This window comes from Ovis canadensis, chromosome 13 (genome assembly GCF_042477335.2).
Source record: "Ovis canadensis isolate MfBH-ARS-UI-01 breed Bighorn chromosome 13, ARS-UI_OviCan_v2, whole genome shotgun sequence".
In the NCBI taxonomy this organism is placed as follows: domain Eukaryota; kingdom Metazoa; phylum Chordata; class Mammalia; order Artiodactyla; family Bovidae; genus Ovis; species Ovis canadensis.
Window position 1 is genome coordinate 79744413 of NC_091257.1, and position 10575 is coordinate 79754987.

Sequence of the window (10575 nt, forward strand, 5' to 3'; positions counted from 1 at the left end):
GAAGACAACAAAGAAATATGTAATTAGAGACTAAGAAAGTGATGTGAACCAAATGAATTCTGGGCTGTAACTGAATAACAATGGGGACCTACTTTAGAAGCGGGGGAGGGGTTATGTCAAGGAAAGGCCTCCGAGAGAATGACATTTATGATGACCTGGGAACCGTTTGGTGGCTGCAATGATGACCCACCGCCCAGTTCAACGCGGAGAAACTCGTGGCCCGTAGAGGCTAAAGCAAACTCGCCCAGGGTCCCCCAGACGTGCAGACGTGGCGCAAGGAAGGGAGGATCCAGGAGCTGGGCCCAGGACTCGTACACGCCATCAGTGCCCGATGCAGCCCAGCCCGGCTCGGTCCCTAACCCGGGGCCTCTAGCCCGCCGCTGCCCACTGCCCCGCCGCGGCTGACAGCGTCGGGACAGCCTTCAGAGAGGCCCAGCGACCGGCCAAGAGGGGTCAGGCCCGTACTGCGGCGGCCTGGAAAGGCCTCTTCCCCGGCCCCCCGCCAGCTCCCGCCCGGTCCACCCCGCCCCGCCCCTCCGGGCCGGCTTCATACCTGCACGGCCCGGGCCAGGCCCCGGCCGGTCAGCTGGCCCTGCCGCAGCTGCAGCAGAATGTTACCCGGCCGCGGCCGGCCGCCCCATCCGCCCCAAGCCGCCACCGTTGCCGCCGCCCGTCGCCCTCGGCCGGCCCCAGACCCAGCAGCCGCCGGCGCCGCCGCCATGTCTCCTCGTCCTACAAACAGGAAGCAAGCGGCCCCGGGGCCGCGGAGATTTCTACGGGGCGGCAGAGGGGTCGCCGCAGCGCCCCCAGTGGGCCGACGGCGGAGGCGCAGGCCGCGTGGCAGGGGCTGTGCGTGCCGCGGGGGCTGCTGGGAAATGTAGTCTTGCTCCCAAGCGGGCAGATGAGAGAGAGGCGTTTCTTGCGCCACTTGTCCTTTGGGCCCCTCGGTCCAGCATTTCACTGAGGTCCCTCCAGGTCGAAGACAAGTCCCTGCGTGCGCAGTCTCCCATTTCTTGCCAATTTGGGGAGGTTAGAGTCAAATGACTAGGAAAAGGTCTTGGGTTCCAGACCAGGAATCAGGCCGCCTGTTCTGATTCCCACCTGCTTCTTTCTGCTGAGACTCGCCACGGACCTCCCCGAGCCTCATTTTCCCGAGTTCATTCAATCGGTAGTTCCTGGGAGCCTATTCAGCCAATACATAGTTCCTTGGAGCCAGCTCTGCGCCCAGCACCGAGCGGTCCCTGGAAAAGCAGTGGTGAGCAGAGAAGATAACTAGGTCCCTGTTTTGGAATGCGAGTTACAGGGGAAGACAGCACATCCCTACTCAGACGCACAGTAGGGTAAGTTGTGTAACTTGGTAGGTTGCTGTGAAGTTAAATGAAATAAGGGAAGGGAAAATGGTTGGTAAATTGTGACATCATATTCACTGTCAGAGGAAACCTGACCTGATTTCTCCCCACCAGGATGTTCTTACTCTACTCTGAGCCCAAATAATCATGCTTTGGGCAAACTTCTGTGGTAGGATCGTGGCGTCTCCTTTTCTTTTTTCGTTCTGGGAGGGGGTCTTGTATTAATAACATAAATGAAAGAGGAATGCTGGGTGTGGTGCAATAAGGAATGGTAGAGATTGTAACTCATAATTTATTGCCCAAACCAGAACATTTTTGAGAATGAAAGAGTGCTATTAATTACAACAGGACAGTAAGCATATAAAGCGGCTGTTTCTGGTAACCTGGGATTGTGGTCATCATCCTCATTCCCATCTGCAGGGAGTGGGCTCTACTCGCCTCCAGCAGGTTGTTGCTGAATTGTCTGGTTTTTTCCAGAAAGGCCAAAAGTCTGAATTTTTATGTGAAATTACCCAATTTTGAAAACCCCATGGGCCAAATAAAACCCTATTTGTGACCCCTGAAACAAGGAGATCAAGATCAGATTCAGGTATGCATGGAAATTTAACATGTGGTAAGGGAGACATTTCAAATCAATGGGGAAAGAAAAAAAAAAAAGTTAGGTGTTGAACTTTACACCAAAAGCTAAAATGAATCTCAGACATACTAAAAGCTGTATGTAACAAAATCAAAGTACAGTTTTAAAGCTGGATTGTGCTAATGGTTATACAACCATAAGTTGGCTACAAATCATTAGACTCAAAGTGGGTGAGTTTTATTGTATGTAAATTATACCTCATAAACTTATGAAATGTAAATTATATATGTTAAAAATCAAAGTATAAAAACAGTAGAAGTGAATCTATGGGACTACTTTTATGATTTGGGGGTATGAAAGTTCTTCTCAATCATATAGCCCAGAAGTCATGAAGAGGAAAAGACTGACAAGTTTGACCGTAACAATATTAAAGCCTTCTGTATAAGACACTGTAGTGTTAGTTGCTCGTTCATGTCCAACTCTTTTCGACCCTTTGGACTGTAGCCTGCCAGGCTCCTCTGTCCATGGGATTCTCCAGGCAAGCATACTGGAGTGGGTTGCCATTTCCTTCTCCAGGGGATCTTCCCACCCTGGGGATTGAGCTTAGGTTTCTCACATTGCAGACAGATTCTTTACTGTCTGAGCCACCAGGGAAGCCCCATAAGACAGCAGGCTGCTGCTGATAAGTTGCTTCAGTCGTGTCCAACTCTGTGCGACCCCATAGATGGCAGCCCACCAGGCTCTGCCGTCCCTGGGATTCTCCAAGCAAGAATGCTGGAGTGGGTTGCCATTTCCTTCTCCAGTGCATGAAAGTGAAAGGTGAAAGTGAAGTCACTCGGTCGTGTCCAACTCTTCGCGATCCCATGGACTGCAGCCCACCAGGCTCCTCTGTCCATGGGATTCTCCAGGCAAGAGTACTGGAGAGGGTTGCCATTGCCTTCTCCGTAAGACAGCATAAACAACCATAAAAGGTAAGGGAATATTTTGGGAAACAGTCAGTATCCAGAATGTGTGAGAAACTTACAGTGTGCTCTCAGCCAAAACTTCTCATCCCCAGGAAGCTTTCTTAATGGCTTGCTTTCTCATGTACTCCAGGTTTCTATTCAAGGAGAGACCTTCCCTACCATCCATATAAAAACAGCCCTCGCACTCCTTACTTACGCTCTCCATCTTATTACCTGCTTTGTTTGACCTAACATGGTTTTTCACTTTCTGCACCCTTCCCCCTGCCTAGAGGATAATCCGGGTCTTTGCTCATTGCTGCATTTATATCCCCAGCACATAGAACTTGACACATAGTAGGTGATCAAATATGTTTATTGGCTCAGTAAATTAATGAACAGATGCGTTCTTCAGTTCAGTTCAGTCGCTCAGTCATGTCTGACTCTTTGTGATCCCATGAACCGCAGCACACCAGGCCTCAGGCCTCCCTGTCCATCATGAACTCCCAGGGTCCGCCCAAACCCATGTCCATTGAGTTGGTGATGCCATCCAACCATTTTATCCTCTGTCATTCCCTTCTCCTCCTGCCTTCAATCTTTCCCAGCATCAGGGTCTTTTCCAATGAGTCAGCTCTTCACATCAGGTGGCCAAAGTATTGGAGCTTCAGCTTCAACATCAGTCCTTCCAGTGAAAACCCAGGACTGATCTCCTTTAGGATGAACTGGTTGGGTCTCCTTGCAGTCCAAGCGACTCTCAAGAGTCTTCTCCAACATCACAGTTCAAAAGCATCAATTCTTCAGCACTCAGCTTTCTTTATAGTCCAACTCTCACATCCATACATGACCACAGGAAAAACCATAGCCTTAACTAGATGGACCTTTGTTGGCAAAGTAATGTCTCTGTTTTTCAATATGCTATCTAGGTTGGTCATAACTTTCCTTTCAAGCAGTAAGCGTCTTTTAATTTCATGGCTGCAATCACCATCTGCAGTGATTTTGGAGCCCAGAAAAATAAAGTCAGCCATTTTTTCCACTGTTTCCCCATCTATTTGCCATGAAGTGATAGGACCGGATGCCATGATCTTCATTTTCTTAATGTTGAGCTTTAAGCCAACTTTTTCACTCTCCTCTTTCAATTTTATCAAGAGGCTTTTTAGTTCCTCTTCACTTTCTGCCATAAGGGTGGTGTCATCTGCATATCTGAGGTTATTGATATTTCTCCCAGCAATCTTGATTCCAGCTTGTGCTTCCTCTAGCCCAGCTTTTCTCATGATGTACTCTGCATATAAGTTAAATAAGTAGGATGACAATATACAGCCTTGACGCACTCCTTTTCCTATCTGGAACCAGTCTGTTGTTCCATGCCCAGTTCTAACTGTTGCTTTCTGACTTATTGGCTCAGTAAATTAATGAACAGATGCGGTAACACCTACAAAAATCAAGGAAAACCAAACAACCCAATAGGTATGGTGGACTAGACTGTCTCATCTTTGTTACAACTGGGAGACAGGATCCTGACAGATCTTACAGTTCAAATGGCCCTTCAGGTTTCCCTTGGCACTCATCATGCTGAAGGCAAGTCTTCCCATCTCAGCTGTGACCCAACCACAAATGTCACTGTCCGTTCCTAAATTTGTACGTTCCTCAACCCAGCCTGGCCCAGGCATTCCCCAAATCTGTCTATTCACTGAGTCAAAAATGATCACTTCAAGTTCAGTCCCAAGGTCACTACCAACTAGGAAATAAGTTTTCAGAAAGTGAAAGTGAAGTCACTCAGTCATGTCCAACTCTTTGAGAACCCCATGAACTGTAGCCTACCAGGCTCCTTAGTCCGTGGAAATTTTCCAGTGAAGAGTACTGGAGTGTGCTGTTATTTCCTCCTCCAGGGGAATCTTCCCAGCCCAGGGATTGAATCCCCAGGTTTTCAGAAGCCTCTGGGTAAAGGCACTCCCACTTCATCTCTTTTCTGCCAGTCTTTTCCATAGAAACCAGATGAGTGTCTTTCACCACCAGAGGGCGTAGGACCCCTCCCAAAAGAGCCTAGTTGATGTCAATTGGGATCACGGTTAGAAAAACTGAAGCTTCTTAATAGGCTAATTTCCACACCCCACATTAATCCCAAATGGTTTAACCAAACATGCTGATACTACTCAGAGACTATCACTTCTTGTAAATGAGTTACTCAACTGGGCAGATGGATTTTCTGGGGCAATTTTTAAAATTTTTCAACATAGAAAAGTCATTTTAATCAAAGCAACTGGCACAGTTATATTCAGACCATAGAAACAGCTGTTCATATATCGTCCTTTGCTGTTATTTCCAACGATTATATTTTACACATTACATTTCTAATGTACAACTTTTCAAGGATTTGTTTCAAAAATGTTTATTGGGTACGGTTTCACTTGCCAGGCGCTCGGGATACAGTGCTAAATAAAAGAAACAAAATCTCTGCCCTCATGGAGCTTATATGCTTATGTAAGACCCACCCTTTTCTTTTTCGGCGGGCAGGGGGTGGGAATTTACCATTGGCCAAGCAGTTTATTTGCAATGTTTTATTTTCCCTCCAGTTTTTTTGGGGAAATTTTCAAATCTTCAGAAAAGTTGAAAGAATAATACTATGAATACTCAGATATTCTTGCTTAAACTCATCAATTGTTTACATTATTTTATCTTTATTTTTCTCTATCTGCATATATATATATATACATATACACATCAAATTTGTTCCCAAACCATTTGAAAGTAAATTACAGATATCATGATACTATACCTCAATACTTTAGCATATTATTTCCCAAGAATATGGACCTGCTTCTAATAACTATGACACCATCACATCACCATCACATTAAAGAAATTTAATGTTATATAATATCACCTTCCATTCAATTGTCTGCAGTTGCCCCCAAGATGTCCTACAGGGTCTTCCTCCCACCACCCCCCCAACAGGATTCAATCAAGGATCATGCCTTGTTTTTGAATATCATATCTCTTTAGTGTCTTTTAATGTCTAAGAGTCCTCTCATCTGTTCTGTCTTCATGACACTGACAGTTTTTAAGGGTCTGGGCCAATTTTGCTGAATGCCCTACTATCTGGATTTCTTGATTAGATTAGGGTTCAGATTTTCTAGCAAGAATACTATATAGTTGATGGTATCTTTCCCACTGGTTCACATCAGGATGAAATAATATAAATTTATCCCATTGTTAATGATGCCAAGGTTGATCTCTTGGCCTAAGTGGTATTTGCCAAGTGTCTTATTGGAAAGGTACATTTTTCCTTTTGTAATTAATAAGTAATATGTGGCCTCAAGACTGAAGCTATCTTGTTCCCCCCACCAACTTGTTGTTTTAATTGCTAAGTCGTGTCTGACTCTTTTGAGACCCCGTGGATTGTAGCCTGCCAGGCTCCTCTGTCTATGGGATTTCCCAGGCAAGAATACTGGAGTGGGTTGCCATTTTCTTCCCCAGGGGATCTTTGCAACCTAGAGATCGAACCTACATCTCCTGCATTGGCAGGTGGATTCTTTACCACTGAGCCACCTGGGAAGCCCAACCTTTTCCCTAGGATGATAGTAATTAACCTTTCCTCTGTTGTCAAAGGGGCTTCCCTTGTGGCTCAGCTGGTAAAGAATCTGCCTGCAATGCAGGAGACCTGGGTTCCATCCCTGCCTGGGTTGGGAAGATAAGGAAATGGCAACCCACTCCATTATTCTTGCTTGGAGAGTTCCATGGACAGGGGAGCCTGGTGGGCTGCAGTCCATGGGGTTGCAAAGAGTCAGACACAACTGAGCGAGTAACACACACATAACACACACACCCCTGATTCCCATCATTCTTCCAAAGAGTCTGACACAACTGAGTAACACACTCCACCCTGATTCCCACCATTCTTCCACATCCCCTTCATGTTCCAGGCAGACTCGGATCCTTAGAGACCTCCTGGGTGAGAAGACCCAACTCCTGCAAAGCCCACATTTTCTTTAAGACTAAGTGCCTATTCTTTGCGGAACTCTGGAAGCATTTCTGGTCAGACTCTCACAACCTAACCCTTGCTCACCAACATTTTTAGTTTTGTTCTATACTTAGTTCTCGTGGTTTCTTTCAACTTCCTGGTAGACTGCATCTGACAGAAGGATAAAGTAACAAGATTACTTCCCCTCCTCCTAACATACATATAGTTCAAAAGACATTCAAAACCTTATTTCCTGCAATTGTATAATTATCCCTTTTTGAAACTCCTTTTTGGAAAGAATCAAAAAAAAAAAAAAAGAGGTCTCTTTTGAAAAGAAAGAAAAAAATCTAAGTAAAAGCCACTGCCTCTGAGTCTTTCCCATAATTCTTGGGAACTTCTTGACAGGCGACAAATTTGACTTCTCTGGTGAATTCGAGTCTCAAAAACAGGCCAAAGTCCTTGAGTGAAACGATGAATAGTGGATGATTAATACCATTTTTTTATTCTTAAAAAAATTTTTTTAACTTGGAATAATTTTAGATTTACTAAAGAGTTGCAAGAATAATACTAACAGTTCCCTTATACCCATATCTCATCTTTCTCTAATATTTATATCTTACATAACCATCCTTTTTCTGTTTTTTAAAGCTTCAGTACAAGGAAAAGAAGTCCCAGATTGACTGTTGTGCTGCAATCCTAGAAAGCAATCAAATCAAATTAGTAAGAACCCCTAAGAAGAAAACAGAACAGATTCCCACCAGGAATTAGTGTCAAAAATTGAGATTCTTCAGCATTCAGAAACTCGTAAGAGGATATAATTACAATTTTATGCCTAGACATTTGAAAATTTAGATGGAATAAAATTTCTAGGAAAAAAATCTATACCAAAATGGACACAAGAAGTAATGGAAAATTGGAATAATCCCATAACTATTAAAGAAATTGAATCTATAATTTAAAAACCTCCCCCCCACTACACACACATACATACACACACACACACAAATTCAGTCCCAAATGACTATGAAATCTACCAACCTTTTCAGGAAGAAATAATACCAGTCATATATAATTTCTTCCAAAAGCCAGATAAAGAAGTAATATTCCCCGACTGTTATTGTGAAGCCAGCATAACATTAATACCAACAATAAGAGATAAGGGGCAATGAAAAGCTCTAATTTTATTTCATTTAATTTGAGCTGCTTTCATTAATAAGGTTTCATCGATTTCTTACAACAATGATGGGGACATCAAATACCCTGGTTCTGAAACGTGAGCTTACATCAGAATCACCTGGCCAAGTTGAGCATACAAAGTTGCTTCAGTTGTGTCCACTTCTTTGTGACCCTATGGACTGTAGCCCGCCAGGCTCTTCTGTCTATGGGATTCTCCAGGCAAGAATACTGGAGTGGGTTGCCGTTTCTTCCTCCAAAGGATCTTCCCAAATCAGGGATCAAACTCGTGTCTCTTCAGTTCAGTTCAGTTCAGTTCAGTCACTCAGTCGTGTCCGACTCTTTGTGACCCCATGAATCGCAGCACGCCAGGCCTCCCTGTTCATCACCATCTCCCGGAGTTCACTCAGACTCATGTCCATCGAGTCCATGATGCCATCCAGCCACCTCATCCTCGGTCATCCCTTTCTCCTACTGCCCCCAATCCCTCCCAGCATCAGAGTCTTTTCCAATGAGTCAACTCTTCGCATGAGGTGGCCAAAGTACTGGAGTTTCAGCTTTAGCATCATTCCCTCCAAAGAAATCCCAGGGTTGATCTCCTTCAGAATGGACTGGTTGGATCTCCTTGCAGTCCAAGGGACTCTCAAGAGTCTTCTCCAACACCACAGTTCAAAAGCATCAATTCTTCGGCACTCAGCCTTCTTCACAGTCCAACTCTCACATCCATACATGACCACAGGAAAAACCATAGCCTAGACTAGATGGACCTTAGTCGGCAAAGTAATGTCTCTGCTTTTGAATATGCTATCTAGGTTGGTCATAACTTTCCTTCCAAGGAGTAAGCGTCTTTTAATTTCATGGCTGCAGTCACCATCTGCGGTGATTTTGGACCCCGAAAAAATAAAGTCTGACACTGTTTCCACTGTTTCCCCATCTATTTCCCAAGTAAGATGGTAGGTGTTGCAAGAGGGCATCAGAGGGCAGACACACTGAAATCATACTCACAGAAAACTAGTCAATCTAATCACACTAGGACCACAGCCTTGTCTAACTCAGTGAAACCAAGCCATGCCCGCAGGGCAACCCAAGACAGGCGGGTCATGGTGGAGAGGTCTGACAGAACCTGGTCCACTGGAGAAGGGAATGGCAAACCACTTCAGTATTCTTGCCTTGAGAACCCCACGAACAGCATGAAAAGGCAAAATGATAGGATACCAAAAGAGGAACTCCCCAGGTCATTAGGTGCCCAATATGTTACTGGAGATCAGTGGAGAAGTAACTCCAGAAAGAATGAAGGGATGGAGCCAAGACAAAAACAATACCCAGTTGTGCGTGTGACTGGTGATAGAAGCAAGATCCAATGCTGTAACGAGCAATATTGCATAGGAACCTGGAATGTCAGGTCCATGAATCAAGGCAAATTGGAAGTTGTCAAACAAGAGATGGCAAGGGTGAACGTTGACATTCTAGGAATCAGCGAACTAAAATGGACTGGAATGGGTGAATTTAACTCAGATGACCATTATATCTACTACTGCAGGCAGGAATCCCTCAGAAGAAATGGAGTAGCCATCATGGTCAACAAGAGTCCAAAATGCAGTACTTGGATGCAATCTCAAAAATGACAGAATGATCTCTGTTCGTCTCCAAGGCAAACCATTCAATATCACAGTTATCCAAGTCTATGCTCCAACCAGTAATGCTGAAGAAGCTGAAGTTGAACGGTTTTATGAAGGCCTACAAGACCTTTTAGAACTAACACCCCAAAAAGATGTCCTTTTCATTATAGGGGACTGGAATGCAAAAGTAGGAAGCCAAGAAACACCTGGAGTAACAGGCAAATTTGGCCTTGGAATGCAGAATGAAGCAGGGCAATGACTAATAGAGTTTTGCCAAGAAAACGAACTGGTCATAGCAAACACCCTCTTCCAACAACATAAGAGAAGACTCTACACATGGACATCACCAGATGGTCAACACCGAAATCAGATTGATTATATTCTTTGCAGCCAAAGATGGAGAAGCTGTATATAGTCAACAAAAACAAGACCAGGAGCTGACTGTGGCTCAGATCATGAACTCCTTATTACCAAATTCAGACTAAAATTGAAGAAAGTAGGGAAAACCGCTAGACCATTCAGGTATGACCGAAATCGCGTCTCTTACCTCTCCTGTATTGGTAGGCAGATTCTTTACCACTAGCGCCACCTGGGAATCAGCTGGAAGGCTTGTTAAAACACATACTGCTGGCCCTCCCTTTTCTGAATCAGAAGTTCTGGGGTGGAGCCCATGGGTTTACGTTTTTAACAAGTTCTCTGGTGATGCTGCTGCTTCTGCACCAGGGGCCACACTTGAAAACCATGGAACCAGTGGCATGTATTAGGTTGGTACAGAAGTAATTGCAGTTTCGGACCGTGAATTTTAAATCATTATAACGAGGATCAGCTTCAATGTTTGCTGTCAGTTGGTCGTTCTCAATTTCCAACGATTGGCCACTATGCGCCTCAGCTTTAAGGCTCTTGTCTCCTTTGCAAAACTTCTTGAACCACCATTGCACTGTACATTTGTTAGCAGTTT

The 10575-nt window shown here is 44.6% G+C and overlaps 1 protein-coding gene across 2 annotated transcripts in view; it reads right to left on the bottom strand.

The window, feature by feature from the left end:
• Positions 1-810, bottom strand: part of TRPC4AP (transient receptor potential cation channel subfamily C member 4 associated protein) — a 70443-nt gene extending 69633 nt beyond the window's left edge. Inside the window, exon 1 of one of the 2 annotated variants that reach the window (XM_069548392.1) lies at positions 554-810. In XM_069548392.1, the coding sequence (XP_069404493.1) occupies positions 554-721 (168 nt within the window). In that variant the 5' untranslated portion in view covers positions 722-810. The remainder of the gene's footprint in view (positions 1-553) is intronic. The other variant, XM_069548393.1, reaches the window with a different exon arrangement.
• Positions 811-10575: the final 9765 nt, after the last annotated feature.